Here is a 22,370-nt window from a genome sequence, read left to right as displayed (position 1 = left end):
CGGCAGGCTCCAGTGTCGCCGCGTTTCTGCAGCAGCGTGTTGGCGTGCAGCGCACATCTCTCTATCACTACCGCCGCATAGCTCAAAGCGCGAATACTGGCTTGATAGTAGTACCAGTTGACGAACAAGGCGATGAGTGCAATGCACAGCGAGAGAGAGAGTTGAAGTTTAAGACGAGGCGTGTTCGGCTCCGGCGATAGCCTCGTGCTCTCTCGCGCAGCGGACAGCGAAGCTGATCTGTTCGCGCCGCGTCGGGTCGGAACCCAGCCGTTGTTGTTTACTTGATTTATTTTTGCTTATTCATTTTACTCGGCGCATACCCACAAACATCGCAAGATCTTGCAAGGAGTTTACCCATCGGAATAGTGCTTCCACACTAAAAAGGAAAACGCCCAGGATGTTCCAGTCCCTGTATCTTTTCAAGATCACTCCGAAAAAGGCGACGCTAACAGGAACAGAGATTAAAAGATGCGCTTTAGGTATACGCCGACAACGAGCGAACCACGCATGTGCAAAGCAGCACGTTATGTGAATGGAGGAGGAAATGGGAGGGGGGTGGGAGATCACCACGGGATATATTACGGTCCGAAGTTAGGAGCGGCCAGCAAGCGGCAGTCGGTTGAAACATCCTGTACTGAAGAAAGGCGTTGGGATAGCAAGCATGTTTTCGTTCATGGAATCGTCCTGTTTTATTCTTATTCCCTAATATAATAAACAGAGCATGAAAAGAAAAGTTCCGTTCGCCAAGAATTTCATGCGTTATACATATTTACGTTGCGGTGCTGGTGAGGGTCAGCGCACCGACGGTGCTGATTGGGTGAGTGCCACCAGAGTAAAAAAAAAAATAAACAAAGGAAGCCAGTAAGGACTATCGAGTGGCAGTTTTCAAGCCTTGTTGTGAAAAAAAAAAAATAAAATGAAATCGGCCCGACTTGTCGACTCGTGACGGACTTTACCGGCCAGGGCCGAGTCCTAGCTTTTACGTGGGGCCGACTTTGGCAAGCCGGGAAGGCGAAAAAGGAAACAGAACACCTTGATGAGAGCTTGGCCTGTGGAGGCCGGCTGCATGCGGTCACGATTCCCCTTATTTCCGTTGTTTTATCCTCCTTGCTTTTGGTACCAAATGCGTGGGGGGGGGGGGGGGGGGCACTAGCCATAGCCGTAGCCGTGTTCGTAGCAACTAGAGATAACTGGAGTGATGAGAAAAAATATCGTTGCGGGAAAGAGCAGTGGATAGTTTTTTTGTTTTTGTTTAAGAAGGGCAAGAAATTGTGCATGTGTTCCGTTCAACGGTCACAATGAAGAATCATGCACATCAAAATTTGAGTGTTCATTGTCAGGTTTTCATGCAACATTAGGCTTGATATGTTTCTCGGTTTTCGAAGTGCAGATACCGAAATTTTCGCTGTACAGTCCTCACTCAGTGCATAATGCGCAGGGCTCAATTATCGCAGAAAAAAAATGTTTTTTTTATTACATGATCTATACACAGCACATAGCGGGCAGCAGCCAGGCGCGAAAAATATATGTTTGCCTATAGCGCCGTCACGAGAAAACCTCATTACAGAATAAGCGTTGAAAATTTTATCCGACATTCGGCAATGTGAAAGAAATTACTCTAAAACTCGCACCGATGCATAGTGCGGTAAGCGCTAAATTTCACCTTCTAAATACGTATGACCCATTAACTGTATAGCGGAAATTGCACCTCGTTGCATATGCATGAGGTGCAACGCGTTTAAAGGTACGGAAGTAGTCCGCGCGAAAAAATAAAGGGAGAGATGTTGCGCCGCGCATATTCTGTGGACGAGTTATCTACGGACGATAAGCGACAGCTTGTCGTCAGCAATAAAAGCGCATTTACTGAAGATCGAGACGAATGTATCATGTAATAAGCCCGCAAGCAAAGCATTTGCTGGTTTTTGCTCACCACAAGCAACGCACTACTTTTTGATCGCATACGAAAACAGCGCAAACAAGGGCGCTATAGCTTTGACAGCGTTGCACCTGATGTATGAAACGGAGTATAGGGTACATTCATCCTCTCTGTTCGACGTCTTTTGTTGGCCATCTTTGGCTAAAGACCACACAAGTGGCGCTCAACTTCAACATCAAGTATTCGCGCCAAGGTAACTAAGTAAATGTATGTGGGTGTGCGTCTGGGATGGTGGGATGAAACGATTATACTCCAGTTTCAGTCAGCACGCTGCAAAATAGCCCAAATGGCCCAAAATAGCCCAAAGTCATAATCGAGGAAATCCTTGTGGCTTAAGGCGGTTTGGCAGGCTCGTTTATTGGGAAGTATCGTGAACCCACACAGCATGACCGGAGACACAGTGAAGGACAGAGCGCTATAGAGACAATGGAAAGCACCATGTATCTTTTCTTGTTCTTAGTCCTTGGCTGCATGTCTCCGTTGGCGTTGGATGTTTCATGTTTGTGGTACTGCGCACTCATAAAATCCTGTTCGAAAATTCCCAAGCGATCAGGCTTGCTCATGGCACATGCATTGCCGCTTGCATAACATTTTAACCACTCAAAATGTATGCAGGATGAGAACAACTGGGAACTTTTCAAAAGGGCATTACCTTTTCACTGAAGGTGCTTTACCGTAAGCTCTGCGCGGGCTTAGTAACATTCACGAATTGTTTCATCGTACTGGCAGGAAATCATCGACAACCCGGAGTTCATGACGGAAGGCTTCAGTCGTTTTGACGTCGCTCAAGGATCGCTGGGTGAGTACATTGCAAACTGTCCTTTAGCGTACCCGCAGTTCGCTTTCACCGCAACCGTTTCGGAGTGACAAAGGCCATAGTTATTAGCGACATCCTTAACCCTAATCGGTGAAATTCCAGGAAACTGCTGGGCGGCTGCTGCCATCGCCACTCTAACGATGCACCCGAGGCTGCTGGAGAATGTTGTGCCCCCGAGACAGAGCTTCCAGGAAGGAGAGTACGCAGGCATCTTCCACTTCCGCCTTTGGAGGTTCAACAGGTGGATCGACGTGCCCGTCGATGATCGTCTTCCGGTGCGGGAGGAAAATGGCCGCCTGGTCTTCATGACCTCCAGCACCGCAGGAGAGTTCTGGAGCGCGCTACTCGAGAAGGCCTACGCCAAGTGAGCAGATGCCGCTATAGGGACTGAACATTATGGAGCTCAGCATTCAGTTTCACTCAAATGGTGTATTAACGTGGCGCTGAAACGCGGCATTCTCCGCAGAAGTGTGCCGCTGTTTTGGTGTTTTCCAAATGAGCTTTGTGGCTGGGTTTTTACTTGCCAGGCGTGGAGTAGGGGTAAACAGATTCTACTAGAAACCCTGCTCTGGCTCGGTGTAAGGAAAAATATCATAAATAAAAATCGCGTTGCGTTATGCGTGTACCTCGAGGGAATGCAAGTTCTAGCAGTGAAGCACGAAAGCACCTCATTGCTTTATATGTTTTGTTCTGATCCGCGATGCGAAGTACCTCTTACGCGAGTAAATGGCAGGCGCAAAGTGTGGAGCGCTTCTTGGATTGCCTTCTGTGTTGAACAGCGTCCATTTCCTTTTACTCCCTCATAATACTGATGACACATAAGGATGAATCCTCTATGCTCTTTTGCAGTAAGGTACAGATCTACTGTATGAGCTTCGGTGAAGCATAGCCGTAAACAGCTGGTCTGAACTCCCCTATCGTGCCCCTACAGAACGATCCAAAAAGATGTCCAGATGATCATAAAATCACTTGTCCTCTTGCGCATTCCCTGATAGCAGTTCACGTTATTCCTTCAGAAGGGAATGAAGAATTGATTGTCGCCCGAAGGGGTTTTCTTTCGGGCGCAGTGAGAATATTTATCCTTTTCATGGATCAGGTGCGGGCTGCTGAGGGAATGTTTTTCATGCCCTAAGGGAGTATAAATTTCTGGGAGACCTGAATCAGGAAACTATGGGAGGTCATTTTGCTTACTCAGGAAGGAATGTTTTGTGCGTCCTCTGCTCTCGCCGGAGCTTTTCTTGAACCTGCCACAGACTGGGAGCCTTTTGGAAGGACCTGGAGTGGTAGTGTGCCAATAGTTTTATTACAGTGCACATGTTGAACTGTACAGTAACTACAGTCCACCTTAGAGCCACACGGCACAGTAACCCATTTCGGACGCTCAGGGGAATGGGGATGGAGGAAGAACTAGGAGTTCCGCAGCACTATAACTGTGCCTACCCGAGCCACCGCAACGACATTGCGCCGTGGGATGGGAGTTAGATGATAGGAGAGAGATAGTACGTCTAGTGTGGGTAGGCGGTCATGCATGGAAAGAAGATATCGCGTCCACCGAAGATGTTGGCGTGGACTGCTGACTGATGAGAATGAGCAAAAAAGGACGGAGATGTCGCCGAAAATATCAGGCGTCATAATACAGGTTGGTAGGTCCGCGCAGGACGGCAGCACTGGACACCACGCCACGGCCAGGGCGACCCTGCGTTCGTTAGCCACGGCGCAGGGATTATCCACTAGCACGTAGCTGTAGCGACAGGAGCTTGTGGCATCCGAAGTACCCAGGCCGGTAGACACGTCTGCACATACTGCCGCCCCAAGAGAACTCATTTCCATCTCTAGAGCTAAAAACAATCACTGTGGATATGGCTGGATGCAACAGCCATCCCAAGCCTTGATCGCCGCCGCTCTCGGAATACCCAAGGAGATGCTTGAAAAGGTCCGGTAACACATAAAGTGGGCGCCCTGATCTACTATCGCGCTCAAAATGACTTGCAAGCAACGTGGCGTCATCGACCGTAGCTGGCTCCCTCGTCTACATCCTCCAACAATCGCTCGGAATTCTGGAAAGAACTGCCATTCCAGGAAACGACCACACTCCCTCTCAGGAAACAGCTTGGTATAACTGAAATGCATTCTATTTGACTGCGGTACTCTGCTGCATCCCAACTACCATCGATAAGTTCATTATATATTTACTCTTATTGGCCAAATTAAAAACAAGACGAAATATTTGAAACTGAATTTAAAATCATGCAAGCAAATTCCGTGAACACATTTCACTATAGTAAAACGTGTTCACAGAATTTGCTTGCAAGAAATTGAATTCAGTTTCAAATATTTCGCCTTGATTTCTTAATTGGGCTAATAACAGGAAATATATAACGACCTTATCGATGGTAGTTGGGATGCAGTAGAGTACCGCAGTCAAATAGAATGCATTTCAGTTATACCAAGCTGTTTCCTGATAGGGAGTGTGGTCGTTTCCTGGAATGGCAGTTATTCCCAGAATTCCGAGTGATTGTTGGAGGATGTAGACGAGGGAGCCAGCTCCGGTCGACGACGGCGCGTTGCAACTCGTATTGAGCGCGATAGTACATGCGAAACGGAGAGGGGCGCGAACTGATTATAGTCCTTCCCAGGTCCAACCAGCTCCCAGGACGAGTGGTGATGGCCGTAGCGTAGCAGGCGCACAGCGCAGCGCGCCAACACCAAGAGGAGCGGGAAGTAACCCGAGCGCTTCTCGGGGCGCTGGTCGTGCCCGCCGCGGAGTTGAGTAGCACGGCGGGGACAGGTTGATGGGTCGCTGCAGAATCCGCTCAAGCTGAGCAGGGGACGATGGTTGGGCTCCACGAGAGTGGCCGTAATAGTTAGCGCTATTAGGGTAGAGGACAAGATGGCAGACCCTATATAAATTCCCGCCTCCCCCCATCGGCCCGCCGGCGACGACAAGACCACGGACTCGTTGCGAGAAACACATGCCGCCGTAGCGTGCACCCCATGACGGTTCGAACGAGGCTACCTTGCGGCACCACTCTTGTAAACGGTGACAACTTCGTTAATGCGGCGAGTTGGGCGTGTTGGTACATAGTTTTCTTGAAAAGCAGCGCTGAAATGCACGCGAGGGAAAAGATTTTGAAGGCTTCCTCGCAAGTCACTGTATCACTTGCCTAGATTGTACTCCTGCACTCGGTGACACCTCCATAATCAGAAAGAGCAGTGTACGTATGACTAGAGAAATAGCTGAATCAAATCAGATATATAGCCTGGGAGAGGGCTGCGTCAGCCCAGCCTCTATCGCCCTTTCACCAAAAGAGCTGACTTTCCTGAGCATGCGCGAACGGTAGCTGCACCACGTTTATAAATGTGAATCACTTCAATAAAATTTGTTGTCAGTTCAGCGCCCGTCCTTGTCGCCTCGTCTCTGTCCTCGTCTGTTCAGCGCTGCTTTTCAAGGTGACAACTTCCATCGAGTCGAACACAGGCTTTCATGCCTTTTAAGCAAATCACGCTGTTAATGTATTCCGAGCAGGGATGCTCCCACCAGCTTTCCAAGCAATACGCGTCAAGTGTTTGCTATATGGGACCGACCAATTATGACCTCATCACGTCATGTAATGAGCTTGACACAAATACGCGACTCCACCGGCTTCATTATGATCTCGCCTACGGAGCAGAAACGTGGAGGCTAACGAAAAGGGTTCAGCATAAGTTAAGGAAAACGCAGCGAGCTATGGAAAGACAAATGATAGGTGTAACGTTGAGAGACAGGAAGCGGGAAGAGTGGGTGAGGGAACAAACGCTGGTTAATGACACCCTAGTCGAAATCAAGAGGAAGAAATGAGCTTGGGCAAGGAATAAAATGCGAAGGCAAGATAAACGCTGGTCCTTAGGGGTGACGGAGTGGATTCCAAGAGAAAGCAAGCGTAGTCGGGGGCGGCAGAAAGGTAGGTGGGCGGAGGATATTAAGAAGTTTGCGGGGATAGGGTGGCCACAGCTGGCAAAGGATAAGGCTAATTGGAGAGACACGGGGGAGGCCTTTGCCCCGCAGTGTGTGTAGCCAGGCTGATGATGATGATGACTAAACGCACCACACTTCACATCGCCGCAGCACAAAGCACAGTCGAAAACTGCCGAGCAAACGGCTAAGGTGAAGCCTTGTTGCCTTCCTTGCGATGATACGAAGCAAGCCGCGGCCGCACCGCCGTGCCCCGTACTGCACGTGGTTTTTGGAAAATTTGAGCCCACTATTGCGAAAAGTAACTTGCATGACGTGTTTGAGGTTTGTATCTTGGCTCAGTCTTCAGTGCAACCTCCAAGTTTTACATTAGAAGGATTATTTAATTGTACAGACCCTATACGCGTGCAACCTGTGTCACGGAAAGACGAAAGACAAGCCGTAACTTGAGAAATGTTGGTTGGTTGGTTGGTTGGTTGGTTGGTTGGTTGTCGGTCGGTCGGTCGGTCGGTCGGTCGGTCGGTCGGTCGGTCGGTCGGTCGGTCGGTCGGTCGGTCGGTCGGTCGGTCGGTCGGTCGGTCGGTCGGTCGGTCGGTCGGTCGGTCGGTCGGTCGGTCGGTCGGTCGGTCGGTCGGTCGGTCGGTCGGTCGGTCGGTCGGTCGGTCGGTCGGTCGGTCGGTCGGTCGGTCGGTCGGTCGGTCGGTTGGTTGGTTGGTTGGTTGGTTGGTTGGTTGGTAATGGAAGGGTCCGGATAATTTCGACCACCTAAGGTTCTTTGCAGGGCACTGACATCACACAGTACACGGGCCTCTAGCATTTCGCCTCCATCGAACTGTGGCCGCCAATCAACGAATATGGCAGATTTTACGAATCGCGACAATACCGGCACAAAAGTAAACATAGAATTGTTGGTACGCATTCCGATAACAAAACGGCTCGTTTAATAGAAGGGGCTCCAGCGATTACAAACTCCGAGTTTCATGCTCATAAAAACATGAAGCGAATCTCGTGATGGTGCCTATGATATAGAAGCTAAGGCTTTGTAATTTTTCCCGCGGTTACTAGATTGGTAATAAAACGTGAAAATTACGCTTTCTTCGACTGTCTCCATATTTTTATTTTCCACTGCTTGCTTCGATTGTTTATCGTGGGAGGAGACACACCACTCGTTTCAAATTGATGTCTCAACTAGTTTTGAACGCTCATTCAAATATCACTCGAACGTAATAACATTCAATAATTTTTGCCATTGATGAATAACGACTTTTATTTCGAATCCCATTATAAAATGAATGCATCTACCCGAACCAGATTCGATGAAGCTTAAGACAAACGAAACTAGCGTTCAAAATAGATTTTTCATCAACATAAAAAAAACGGTTAAGGATGGGAATAAAATTGAGTGATCAAATCAATAGATGAACCGACATCATTTCCCAGTGATAATAAATGTCCAGAGCTTGGAAATTGAAGTAGTATAAGTTGCTCTGAAACCACAATTTCGGTACATTCGTATTTGCTGTGTAAGCGTTGCATGCCTGCCACTTATCTTAATGTTCCTGCATTTTAGTATTGTGGGCTATAACTTTGTTTTTCCGCACTGCGGTCACTAGGCTGATCTACAAAAAAATCATGCCGAACAATTCTAAACAAAAGCATTTTTGAGCGGGAAACCGTTTTTTTTTAATATAATGTAAAACTTAGCTATAGCAACCATTATAACCGCAGATCACCCGACAGCAGACTTACATATATTTTTTTGCTATTAACGTTTTTGCTATCGTCAAAGGCGTTCCCCATCGGTTTTCTGTGTCAGCCTTAACTGTTTGGAGCGATAGATGGAAACACTTTCAGCGAAATATTTTGCTACAGATCAGAAGAATGGACCATTACCTTCAATTCACAACTTCGATAACAGTACCTTGTAATTTTTCAACTTTCAAAATGTTTGTCCGAGAATGTTGAACATGTACACTAATAGACTCAATCAATCGATCGATCGATCGATGAACCAGTCAGTCAATCAATCAATCAATTATTCAATTAGTCTGTCAGTAAGTCAACCAATCAATCAAATTATCCTATTTTCACAGGCTCCATGGAGGCTACGCTGCTCTTAAAGGAGGCTTTGCGGTTGAGGCTTTCGCCACACTGACTGGGGGACTGACCGAACAGCTCACTGTGACGAGTGAGTTTAAGGATTTCTTTGGGATCCTCCAAAGGTCGCTGGACAGGAATTCTCTCGTGTCTTGTGTCATCATGGTGAGCTGAATTTTAGCAGTTTGAACCGCGCTGTCTCCAGAGCTGCAATGAACCTGAAACTTCCTTCGCAAACTTTGCAGGACAAGAACAAGACAGACAAGGGCCTTAAAGGTTTGCACGTGTATAGCGTCACCAGCGCTAAGAAGGTAAGCGAGCTTTCAGGGGATCTCATGGATGCACAGTGCCTGTAACAATTGTGCACTGCTCCTCAAAAAAAAGTCGTAAAACAAAAATCTTATTTTACCGTGTATTTCCTTTTCTTATGCTTTTATTCTCATTACCTAAAAATCAGAGGTTGGGTTTGAGAACGCTAAAAAATGCAAACCTTTAGTTATTACTGGTGTAGGAAGTAATTCCTACCATTCTTTTATGCAGAGCAATCGATCATTTCGCTGAGATACCTTTACTGAGGGATGCATAACAAAAAAAAATGTTCACATATAAAGAATCAATAAACAGGCAGTTTCGAAACGATTTGCTCTGTTGCAGTTCTCCTTTCATCGTACAGTCAGGTTTTTTTTTTACGTTTTCAGTGATTCTGTACTCTTCGACAGCGTTTTATGGCAATGCAGGGAAGGCTACAGGGGCTGAGCGTGCGTAACTGTTTCACTCCGTCAAATAATGCGGCTGCAGGAGTGCGCACCAGGCTGCCTGCCCGTCACTTTCTGCACGATAACTTCACTACACCGCTGGTGCATTTAGCACCATCTATGGTAGCTTTTAATCCGACAGCATAAGTGCTCCGCTCAGTGCACGGAGCAGGGCTATATAGGAGGTGAAACTCCCGTCAGCGCGAGCGAGCGCAGACGACCAGATAAAGTCACAATTGTAGGCGCCGACGGGGTCGCATGCAGTGGCGGCGCCATGCGCCGCCTCGTAGAAGCCGCAGCAGGGGAAAAAAAATGCAGCGCCCGGGCAGGCGGCTCCGGCGCTCGCTCAAAGCAGACGACAAGCAGACGACACGGGTGTTTGCTTCAGCGGGCACGCCGTGACGTTGTATTTCAGTAGCTTCTTTCCAGGCCGCCAGCAGGATAGTGGCGCCGCGGGCTTGTGACCTTTTCTGCTCGCTGCAGACGGGGGAGTTTCCACTCCTATGTAGTCTTCCTCCGTGGCACAGTGGCAACCCTGGAGTCGGTGGCGTTGCTATGTGAGAAAAGCAGGTGGCCCACAGGCCGCCTAGGTCACGTGACCTTGTGACGTGATCAAAACCTGCCCACAGGACTGTGAACAAACTGCCCACCTTGGCAGGTGGCAGTCAAATTAATCACTAGTCGCGAAAGGCTGCTCGGGACTACCAACATCGGTGGCAGTTTTGAAACAGCCACCTGCCTGGGCAGTGCTGCATCGCTTGACCGCTGGGCCACTGCGTCCGGAGAGGTATGCAGACGCCCTGCAATCTATGAATGCAATGCAGAGAAGGATGAATTCCTCTTTTATGGGCATTAACAAGTTTACGTTTTCATGTCATCCCCATAAGGCGCAGTTTACGAGTCCGCCTCAGGTTTGTAAAGAGACGTACATAGTTAATTTATTGTAGTCAATAAATCTGTTTATTACTTAAAACTGCAGAGTTTGAAGTTGGCAGTTGTGTTAGAAATATGCCTTCAATGACGATTGTTGACAATATACTGTGTTTAAGAGGAAATTAGGACCTGTAAACGGGGACTATACTCCGGTGCATAGGAAAAAAGAAAGTTTTTCAGCTCCGCAGCTTCCGCTCCATTGCCGGAAAATTTCTAGCGGAATTTAGGGGGTATTTAGGGGACGTCACGGACGTCGTGTTTTTGTCCAGTGCGTAGCTTCAGCCGTTCAGGCTGGAGCAGGAGGCGGTAGTTCCTTTATACACCCTGGTTACATTTCGTAGTGCTCCACAGTCTCGCAGACACAAAATGGCGGCCATTGTGGCGTCGATAATACTCCTAGCATTTATGCCATTTATTTATTTATTTATTTACTTATTTATTAATTTATTGCTTCCACATATTAAGGTTCTGTAGCGGCGCTTAAGGAGTCAATAAAAGAGATTCCTAATTCCGCAAGTGCGCTTTCCCGCATAAATATGTTGCCCAAGACAAGATGGCTGAAAATGCGTTTCCAGCTGAAAAAAAGCAAGAAGGACAGGTTTTGTTTGATTCTTCCAGAATACGTTTCACACATTCTATCCACACCCTTAGCGCCTGTCCTGTAGCCCACGCAGTTTCTTTATGGAGAAGTCAGCCATCTTTTCTTAACATAGTTATGTGGAAAAGCGCACTTGCGGAATAGTAATCTTGCACTTGCGTAGAATCGTAATCTTGTATTCTGCGTTTAGTTTTGGTAAGCAAAACACAAGCCGCAATGCCGAACAGAGCATGCAAGGCGCCGGTTTACGACCGAATTAAAAATGTAATACGTCGACAGGATAGCACACTGGCTCAGGACTCACGAGTGTCGTAAATTCGACATCAACAAAACAATGCTTATGCATATTCGAATATGTGAGTACCTCATGTATGTGCCTATGCCAAATAAACGCGGCCGTTATGAGAAATACGGCAAAGTGATAATGTCTGTCATTAAAAAAAACATTTTGAACACAGATGAAGCGTTCAAAAACGAGAACAGTGACAGCAAAGCTGGGCTCTCTGTGCTTGATATTTCTTGTTGTTTCTATTGCTTCAGGTGTCAATGGAAGGTGACGAGGAAGTGGACCTCATTCGCCTAAGGAACCCCTGGGGATATGCGGAATGGACAGGATCTTGGTCGGACAAGTAAGAACTGACCTGCGCTGGTATTGTGAAGGATTGTCATAACAGCGAGGCGGTTTGGTAGCGCGAATTTGTCGCGGTCAAATGGGGTAGTGACTCTCGTCACACCGAGTTTGTGGCTTGTGGCGGTTAAAGACCCTCTATTGTTGCTGACGCTTTTTATTTAAGTACCACCAATCTTTGGAGAGCGCCACTGTCTTTTTTCCGGATCCTCGTACGGCTTTTCCGATTCCGATTTCCGCCTATAGTTGTCACCCATTCTGAATGGAGATACTGAATGAAGCGGAGCTTGGTCGGACAAGTAAACACTGGCCAGCTTTGAAATCGTGAAGGATTACCACTTCAGCAAGATGGTTTGGTAGCTTGAATTCGTCGCTATCAAATTGTATCGCGTTTTGTCATGTAGAAAAACATTTTGCCGCATCCAGTCGATGAGTCGATGGCTTATGACAGTTTTTTTTATGTGAAATTTCAAAGCCTTTCCAGTCTCTTTAATGACGGAGTTGCCTTATAGTTCGGTAATGAATTTTCGTTTCTTCGACGTTCGGGCTACCACGTATTCATCGTTCTTGCAACTGTCTGCATTCAGACCTTAATTTCTAATTTCTCCATATTCCAACTTACTAGTTACCGGGCAGCAAATTAATTCATTTCTTTAATCACAAAATTCACCGCTGGCGCGTGGTTGGTTGGCGGTTGGGGAAACAAAATTTTGCGTCTGCGCCTTGCATAATTTGGGGCAGCTGTTTAACGATAGGAGGAAATTTTCTATTAGTAATGCGCCGTTTCGCGTGTGCTCCATCATCAATAACTTTGTTTTGGCCCACCTATCGAAGCTTGTGGCAATAGGACGGCGCCTAAGCAACGCTGCCACTAATTAAGAGCGTCTGGGCTTAAAAGAATCCTTTCTTTCGTGCGTCACAAGACATCATTACACTACTTATATGACGGGGTTGGCGTCAAACGCACGTTAAAGCCGAGAACTAAGAACATTGACTCACGAGCATTTCAAAGGCAGAGTTATCTTCTACCACTGTAGTCAGTGATGTCCCACCTTGACCTCCGAACAATGTCATTTTCACTTCTGACGCGACTCTAGTGTTCGGTTCTTTCTGTTGCAGCTGTGAAGAATGGAACAAGATCAGCGAGCAAACACGCCAAGAGTTGGGACTCGTAGTCAGAGACGACGGAGAGTTTTGGTGAGTCACTGCAGTATGTGGAAACCGAACACTCTTGCTTTGACGTTATGTGCCGATGAAGATACGATACGTGTCAGCCTGTCGAGCGTCTAAGAGGCTATACCCTGCGTTTTCGTGTGATCCTTGTAGGTCTGAGCCATGTAAGTATCGTTGTGAGATCCCTAATGTTGCATCAGGGAGGGGGCGCCAAAGAATAATTCATAGGTGATCACGTGGCCGGGCTTTTGAATGGATACAAATACTATCGCTGGTACTTCTACGCACCGAAGAAGAAGAAAGGGTGTGGAGAACTTTCATACTTGTGTGTGTGTGCGCGCGCGCGCACACACATGTATGAAACACACACACACACACACACACACACACACACACACACACACACACACACACACACACACACACACACACACACACACACACACACACACACACACACACACACACACACACACACACACACACACACACACACACACACACACACACACACACACACACACACACACACACACACACACACGCACGCACACGCGCGTGTGCGTGCGTGCGTGCGTGCGTGTGCGTGTGTGTGCGTGTGCGTGTGTGTGTGTGTGCGTGCGCCCTTCCACCTGTGCCCCTTGAGCTTAAGGCGTTTGGTGCAGATGCTATTGATGCTATCGCATTTCCCTTCGAGAATCGGACCATTCAAACGCGTAAAGCAATAAATTGTGATAACAGGTTCTGGACGCTACACGGTTCATTCTCTGTTCCAGCATGCGCTGACTGCTTTCGTTAGGTGAAAAAAAGCAGAGCCATTATTTGCAGTTTATCGTCTCACACCGCGTTGTTTTCGTCGTTTTGTGTTCGCATTTGTGTTGTCCTTTGTGGCAAATCACGAATGTTCACATCCGCCTGGATAGCGGTGTCAATGGAAGTCATCTCAATACTTAAAAAACGACGCTGTGGAATTGTCACGACAGGAGAAATTACCCCAAGAGAGGAAATTACCAAGAAAAATGGAACCCCTTGAGGTACGCCAGAAAATGGCTAGAAAAGTAACAGCGCCATCTAAATAACAATAAAATTAATGTTAATGAAATATGGGCTCTTGTGCTTTTCTGTGACACGATAATACTTGACAACTACTTGAGCGAAAAAAAAATACGAGCAAACCGTGTGATGCGGTTGTTGAAGCATGCGGCTGCTGAGAATAACTAAGGCGAGGTTCATAAAAACAATACACCCCGAAACTTTCACGTTGCTCCTAATCAGAGCGGAATTTTTAACGGCAGCCGCACCAGGTAATGTACCTTCGCGACACGCCGGACAAGGGTGACGCTTTACCTATCGGTGTCGCTGGCACAACCGACACAAGTGAGGACACTTGTAAACAGAGGGGAGCGTCTTCAGTGCAACTCGGGTGTGGCCGCTTCAACATTTCCTCGCGCGCATCATGAGACAAGTGAAATATTGCCAGTTCTCCGTTTTTGTTACTTTATACAGCATAAAGAACGATAAAGGGACGCTCAAAACCTTTCTTAATACTTGGCATTGCTAATCGAATAGTATGGGCTTGATTGACAACATTGCTATTTGTTGATTTACAGGATTGTGGGAAGGCGAAAAGGTCAATCGAATGCCTGAGTAAACTTGGGCAATTTATTATCTTAGGAATTAAATGTTAAAAAGGTTATCTTAGAGCTCAGCTCTGAAGGCTGGGCCGCTTGGTGGGTTTTGGGTGGTAGAGCTACGGCTAAGACAACGCGAGGAGGAACGCGAAGGAGAAGGGTACGGCGAGGGTAAGTAGAGCGCACATGGCAGTAATTAAATTACTGTAATCAAACTACAGTCTTTGGTTTCTTTTCGCAGTAATCCGTAATGTAATGAATTTCTTTGGGGCAGTTATTTCGAAGCAGTAATTATGTTCGAAATTTATTTTCCTAAAATGCATCGCTGCTCTTTATGTCGACAGAGCTTTGGTCCCTCACATGCAATGTTGGGTGCCTCGAAATCAGTAACAACACGTGGCAAACCTGCGCCAGTTAACAGACGGGCAAGCACAAAAGAAATCAGGTGCGTCCGAGACCTCTTACGTCGGCCAAGTGCACAGCGGTGTTACCTTACGTTTTTTGCTTACAGGGCGCCGGTAAAAAGCGGTAATGCGCATGGCGGGAACATTCCCCAAAGTAAGCGAACGGGGTAGATTCCTGGGACCGCCGAAGTTATACATGACCGGCATCGAAAACTTCGAGCAGCGGAGATGATTTCGGGCATCAAGGCGGCGTGTTCTCCGCTCTTTCCCGTCCCCAATGCGGTGATAGTGACCGCCAATGCTGGAATTGGGCTTGGTAAACGTGGCGCGGTTGCACAACCGTCCGCACCAACTGTCGTGCAACGTGAAAGCGGGCTCAGTCTGTTTTAGGAGCAATGCGTCTAATCAGACCCAACGCCTGAATTGCTTGCTTTTAAGCCCGAGGAAGCCAAGCAGTACCTGTTCCTGACTCGTGTATTTTCAAGTCCAAGATTTTTACGGTCGAACTTTCTTGTATTGGAGTTCCGGGTAGATGGAGACGAACTGGTGTTGCAGCCAGTTTACGGCGCCCCCACTGGTTGGCGACTGACACGAACGTGGTTTTGCTCACTGAAAGCTGAAGACCCATTGAAGAAGCATAAGTGGACGTAATATCTATGGCTGATTGTAGGGCTGCTGCTTGAGTCATCAGATCGTTGTGAGTGCTCCACGCCGTTATGTCATCAGCATACAATAAGAACTTAATCTCAGAGACATGTAAGTGCCAAGCAAGGGGGATAAAAGCACTATTAAATAATGTTGGCGATAATGCCGATCCCTGGCGAACGTTGCGAAGAGGTACAAATGATCCGACGGCCTCACCACTGAGGCGTATGGCAAAGAGTCGGCCTTCAAGGAAGGATTTAACAAAATTGCGCACTCTAACGGGGAAATGCAGCATGTCGAGCGATTCCAGGATGCCAGCATAACCGATATCGTACGCCTTTTTAACATCCATGGCCAGTACAGTACGTACGTTGTGGCTGCGAGTTGATGCCAGAACTGTTGACGCCAAGACAGCCCGTCCATCTTCTGTACCATACGGACGTACGAAAGCCAGTTTGGGCGGGGCGGTAGAAACCATGGTGCTCAAGCCACCGCGACCGTTGTGTGGCAAGCATTTTTTCGGTAAGCTTGCACAATGTTGGTGTAAGCGATATGGGCCTGAAATTTCCTAGGTCTGTCGGCGGCTTCCCCGGCTTTGGGATGGGGATCACAATAGCCGATTTTCAGCTTTCTGGTACGACGCCTTCTATCCATACCGTGTTAATGGTGGAGACGAGTTGAGGGAGTACAGCGGAACTCAAGTTCTTGTAAACCTCGTACGGAATAGAGTCCGGACCGGGCGCAGTCTTCCGACGGGCCTCATCTGTTGCGCCCAAGCAACTTGGGCATGGAAAATGGGCTTGTGATTTCATCGGCATCGGCTGTAGATGGGAGCTTATCGACATAAGCTGGAATGGCAGCCAAGGGGGCCCCTATGACACTTGGAAGCAACACATCATACTTGGGGAAAAACTTCCGCGCTGCCTCTCTGGCGTAATCATCCGGAGCTAAGTTAGTCGTGAGGCATGCTGTGGCCGCTACGACAGGACGACAGGATTCATGTTCCATTGCACGGAACGTTCGTCAGAGAGCAGCATTCGATGACTTTGTCCAGAACTGCTCACACCACGCACGCCACTGCCGTCGCGAGAGATCGCGTTCATATCTGTGAGCCTTAGCAGTAAGGCAATTCAGCCTTGTCCGTGCTTGCGCAGAAGTCGGGTCTCGGGAAGGAGCCATCTTCATTTGTAGACGAGCAGCCCACAGGCTAAGGAGACCCACATCCGGCGCGGGGCGATTGACGTCAGTCCAGGTGACAGCAGTAGCCTTATTGAGCGCAGTTTTTATGCAGTCTACAAGTAGTGTAGATGACTGCGGAGAGAGATCTTTGACGGTGGTGCGAAAGGTGTCCCAATTGACCACAGAACACCTACGGCGTTATCGGCGGGCTGTTAGTGGATTGAGACCGATGATTATAGGATGGTGGTCACTCCCCAACAGTCAGGCTCAAGGTGCCACGAGGGAGTGCCGGGACCAGACCACCACGTCAGATCAGGAGCATATGTGGTACTGTGATTGTGGCAAATAGCCCGCGTTGCTGAACCAGGATGATTTAGAAGAATAAACAACGGTCTAACGTAGTAAGACACCACCACAACAGTTGCCTTGGGTAATTTAACAGCAACTGCAACTACCTCCTGATACGAGGTGCACCAGGTTTCCAGAGAGAGGCATACATAAGGGAAACGCGTGTCAACGTACACTTCCGCCTTTTCTGGAGGGAAATCAGGGTACACACGATGGTCGTTCATCGAAGGCGACGCGTAACCACTGAAGACCGGAATTTCTGGCAAGTCATTGGTCTCCTGCAGTAGCATGGCCCACACCTGGAACCTGTGCAAGCGAAGACGGGTTTTGAGCTCTCCCACTTTAGTGGAGAGGCATCTACAGTTCCACTGGAACGCACCAGAAAAGCCGGAACGCGCCATCTTCGGTTTGTAGTCCAAGCGTTGCAAGAGAACAGACGTCAGGTTGGATAACTCGGTTACCATGAAGCGGAGCAGGGACGCTGTAGAGTTATCTGGCAATGTAGCAGGTACTCTGGGAGGAGCGATCAACGAAGCTGGTGGGCGAGACATGTTCGGTGCTGATTCATCATTTCTAGTGGCGGTGCCAGATCCCGCTGCATGTCTACGGCGCGCAAGCAGTTCACGGTGTTGTCGGAGCCTTGAGACCTCTGCCAAAATGCGTGCGATTTGGTCATCAACTGCTACCATGCCATCGTTGGGAGGTTCCGGGATGCTAAGCTGTTTTGTAGCCTGCTGATGCCGGCGGTCCTTACACACTTTATCGCTATAAGTGTGCTGGGTGGCAGTTTCATGCGAGTGCCGCAATAGAAGTTCGGGCCACTCGTCATCATCCGACCGGATAGCTGCAAACCGGTTGTAGGTCTGCACAAGGGGTGTATTCACATTCTCAGTCATTTGTTTAGAGTACCCACGACGAATCTTTTCTGTTGCCTTCTGCTTTGTGGGGCAAGTGTGCGATGTGATGTCGCGGTCGTCAGTTTTGCAGAGGCCACATATGTAAGCCGCTGCGTCTCCGGGCGCAGGTTCCACGTTAGTTGTGAAAGAGCAGGATCAACGCATATGGCCAGGTCTGAATCAACTGTAGGAGTAGACGGCGGTTGGTTTGTATGGCTGAGGCCGTAAATTGCAACCATAGTAGTACAAGCAGGCTGGCGGTGTCGATGGGCCTTGCAGGGTGACGACGCAAGAGCGCCCTTTTCCCATATAACGTGCTTGGATCACTCGGTGGTTGGGACAATAAAGCTCACGCTGAAGGGCGGCCTGGTCCTCTTAACATCGACGCTGTAGACAACACAACGTTGCAAGTCGGATCCATCAACCAGGTACACCTGTACCGGCACCGAGACCTCGCTGCTAACTGTAATGCACTGTAGCGTTTGCAGACGTTCCAGGGCAGCCAAGGCCGGGAGCCACACAGCAATGGTATTGGAATTCTTTCTGGCCGTAAAGCCGCGAAAACCTTTAGTTCCGAGACACGTATTCAGATTTGCCTGCAGAATCTTGTTCGGTATATCTGTAAGGCTTTTCGTTGCCAGAGATTTGATAGTCGCTTTGTAACTCACTGAGCCGTGGGCAGACAGAACTGGGTGGTCTGTGGTTAGGCAGGAACGCTTGCCTTGTGAGCAGCCACTGGCCGAAGAGGAATCCGTTGCTGCTTCTCCCGAAGGGCGCTTTTGAGAAGAGCGGAGGGCCGGCGGCCCGATTGGCGGGGCTGGTGACAGGTCCATTGGAGTGCTCGGAGTCTCATGTGGTGCTGGTAGAGGTCGATCCAGAAGTACAGGCTGAGCAGCCTATACTTCCTATACAGATACTTCGTGGGTTGAGCTCCCGTCTCGGCTGCGGGAGGCGGTTGGTTCGAAACCTACCGCCGGACACCCACCGGTAAAAATGGGTACAAGCGGCCCGCGGCCTGGCACCCGGTTTCTTTAGAAGTGTTCGTTTGGGAGAAGCTCCGTAAACCCCGCTGCGCTGCTCGCGGGCTAAGCCCCAGTTTCGAACGACCTCGCAGCATGCTAAACGTGGTACCCCTTCGGCCAACGTGGTTCGAACGCGAGCAAAGCCTCGATGCGCTGTCCCTGGGCGCGCGCACGCCCTAGCGCAACGGCCTCTCCTCCTCCGTGAGGACAAAGCAGACCTTCCGCAGAGAAGGAAACTCCCTCAGCGCCACGGTGTCTCCGCGACGACGCGAGACGCACACACCGTCGCCCGCAGTTCTCTCGACAGAACTCTCGCCGAACCTTGATCCGCTGGCACACAGCAGCAGCAGATACAGCCTATGGACCTCCTGCATGTTTGTAAACAAACGAGGTGGCGCTGCAGTCGCTAGCGAGCTCGTGGTAGGCAAAAGGTCGGGGAGTGGCGTCGCGGATAGGTGTTGTGCGCGGGTTTTCAAGGCTTGTAGGCGCGTTTCCAGTTTCTGCGAATCATAGCAATGGTTGATGCTTCCAACTTAGTAATTTGTCGAAGTACACGAGCTCGCGTTGTCCACGTGCGGCCTATAAAGAGAAATAGTTTGACACTGTGTATTGTATATATGGTTAGTAGTAATTACATGTAGAAAGCGTTCCTGCCGTTTATTTATGCGCTAGGCATTGAATAAAACAAGTTTTAACACTCTGCACTAGCCGGAATGATTTTACTTCGGGACAGTAGTGAGGGGAAGTGCTGGCGTTGTTTCGTCGGAGCAGACATGCGCTCATCGTCTGCTGACATACGTACGTGTCGCGCTGTGCGAAAAGTGGGGACAGCGTCGTGTCCCTGATCTCCTGTCTCGCTTAAGCGCTGTTTTTAGCCGCATGACCACGCACCAGCCAGGCCGACTTGTCCTCTTGTTAAGCTGGTCGATTTGATGAGAATTTTTTATTTCTAGAATTATTTTCTTTCCTAGCCCTGAAGTCTAGTTTCGTGACGAAAAATTATAGCAAAATATTGAGTACAAATTTATAAATTACGCTTTTTAGAAGTGTGGTCGTCAGAAATTGTGAGGTAATTTCTTTGATTTCAGTGCCGCATTTCTTTTACCAAAGCGAAGGCGAAGATGCCATAAACGAGGGAATAAACTTTAAGGTTCGTTTTCTGACCTCTCACATTTTCTGCGACTGGATCACTCACCTTCGTAATTCGCATGAAAATCAAATGATTCCATTTGTCGCAAACTATTCCTGAGACGTTGAGGAGCGTAATAAATCTCTCGTTTTTTTCCCCACACGTACATGCAGTATTGTGTTAGTTATTTTTTGTAAGAAACGTTTTCATGTAACTATGCATGCATAAGTACTGATCATATAGAAAAAGAACTAATCGCGTCATCATACAGAACAGGGCTTTATGCACATGCTGGCATAAAAAAACTGCGCACTATCTACTCAATTATTTGAGACCTAGCTTGGGGGGACTTGACGACGGTGTTAATTATAATTACCCAGAACTGCACCAGGTATAGCTGTATATAAAAGGAATGACTGAAACTAGCGTAGGAATTTCATTTTTGCACCAAGTTTAGTTACATATCGCATGCACGAATAACGAAAACACTTTTCATGCCGTGTCCCCTCTCAATCTCGCCACGTGTCTGTTAGTAGCACGCCTGCGGCTGCTTCTTTCCAAACAAGCTTCGCCATCATGTATTACCTCATGAAACATGACACATGCATGATGCAATGAAAAAGCATATGGCGTTTAGCACACTTAAGGTACGCTATTCTAAGCACACCAACGCGACCGCCAAAGATTGACACAACTTACCAGACTTCTTTCTACTCGAATGAAATAATTACGTCGTCATATCAAGAAACAGTTTCAAGTAAATATTAAATGTCACAAAACGCGCCATTTAAACATGGTGTGCTATTAACAAAAAAACGCATTCCTTGGGGGCGAGTGAACCAGTCGGCGCCCCGTGCAGCTACATGTCTTTTTTTTTCCTTGAGCAATTATCAGCCTACTATCCTGAAGTTCAGGTGAATGAACGCAGTAACTTGCATGCTATTAAGTGCATTGAGTGGCAGTGTCCATCGACTCCCAGACTTCGCGCTTTACTACCGTGGCCCAATGCCTGTTAGCCAGTCTCCGAATGCGGCATTTATGCGCGAGAAACCTATCGAGGCTAATTTAATATTTTTTATGCTACTACGCGGATCCAGCAGCGACGCAGCTGGTCAATATATGCTGCTTCTGCAGTGCACAGGCTTGAAGCAGCCGCCGGTAACTGCGGCAGCTGCGGTAGGCACGGGCAAGCGGAACCTGTTTTGCCTACCATGCGAAAGTCGCTGCTAACATCAGCGCCGCCGCATCTTCGTGAAGTCGCGGGGTGAAGGAGGTCCATACAGATACTGCGTATCTGTGTTCCGTCCAGAGCGTAAATCACTCACGAGTTGTTGCACATCTGGAGAAGGCAGGGCAGGCACCGTATCCGGTGATACAAAGGCACGATTTTGGAGGTCTGGCCCATGGTCAGAGGGCAGTTGTACTGGCGGGAATGCCGCCGAGGCAAGCGGCGCAGGCGGAGCTACCCCCGCCAGCACGTCACCGGAGGCGCTAGTCCTAGGCTTGGTGCGCAGTTCAGGTCCGGGAATAACTGCGTGACATTTGCTGTATGCCACGCAACCAGGCAGCGACTGGGCGTCCGAAGCCTCCTCGGATGGCGTGAATCCAGTTCGTTTGCTATACGGAACGTATTTAACTGGCAGGCGAGATTTTCACAAGAGCGATGTGAAGGCACCTTAACAAGGACACATTTTGTGAGCGGTAATTCGTTATGTAATTGAATTACTTCCGCACAGATTTTAGAGAACTAATTACGAATGTAATTTAATTTTCTTTTAAAAGTATTTTTTAAATCAATAGAGGAAAGTCAGAGTGAGCGGCAGAATGTGCTACGCTCGCTCTGACGCACCAACGACTGAGTTTTTTTGCAGGATATCTGAGTCATGCTTTCTGGAGCACTTCGATCTAGTTGAGTTCTGCCACCTGGACCCTGGATCCATCGCGGAGGAAGCAGAAGATGACGGTGAAGTGAAAAAGCACTGGGAAGTGGTGAAGCTCGAAGGATGCTGGGTGCCCGGTTTCAACGCTGCTGGATGGACAAAGGATAAGGGTACGTATGCGCGAGCCTGTATACAGCTTGTTTCAACTGAGACTTTACATTATAAGAGCGCTTTTTTCGGCATAGCATTGCTCGTGGTGTAGTACATCAGAATACGGCTAAGACATGCTAACCAGCAGGCTGTTTAGATAATTATCTTTTTAACTATTAATCAATCAATCAATCAAT

The 22,370-nt window shown here is 48.4% G+C and overlaps 1 protein-coding gene and 1 long non-coding RNA gene across 2 annotated transcripts in view; one reads left to right on the top strand and one right to left on the bottom strand.

Annotated features, from left to right (window-relative positions):
• LOC144120940 (uncharacterized) overlaps positions 1-22,370 on the bottom strand; it is a 173,891-nt gene that overhangs the window by 18,455 nt on the left and 133,066 nt on the right. The gene's annotated exons all lie outside the window — the stretch shown is intronic.
• LOC144120937 (calpain-9-like) overlaps positions 1-22,370 on the top strand; it is a 52,951-nt gene that overhangs the window by 3,592 nt on the left and 26,989 nt on the right. Inside the window, exons 3-9 of the mRNA XM_077653759.1 lie at positions 2,666-2,735; positions 2,856-3,117; positions 8,799-8,967; positions 9,048-9,113; positions 11,629-11,717; positions 12,836-12,913; positions 22,015-22,193. Of these exons, the coding sequence (XP_077509885.1) occupies positions 2,666-2,735; positions 2,856-3,117; positions 8,799-8,967; positions 9,048-9,113; positions 11,629-11,717; positions 12,836-12,913; positions 22,015-22,193 (913 nt within the window). The remainder of the gene's footprint in view (positions 1-2,665; positions 2,736-2,855; positions 3,118-8,798; positions 8,968-9,047; positions 9,114-11,628; positions 11,718-12,835; positions 12,914-22,014; positions 22,194-22,370) is intronic.

The sequence above is a fragment of the Amblyomma americanum genome, chromosome 2 (genome assembly GCF_052857255.1).
Source record: "Amblyomma americanum isolate KBUSLIRL-KWMA chromosome 2, ASM5285725v1, whole genome shotgun sequence".
NCBI lineage: Eukaryota > Metazoa > Arthropoda > Arachnida > Ixodida > Ixodidae > Amblyomma > Amblyomma americanum.
This window is presented reverse-complemented; position numbering and strand designations above follow the sequence as displayed.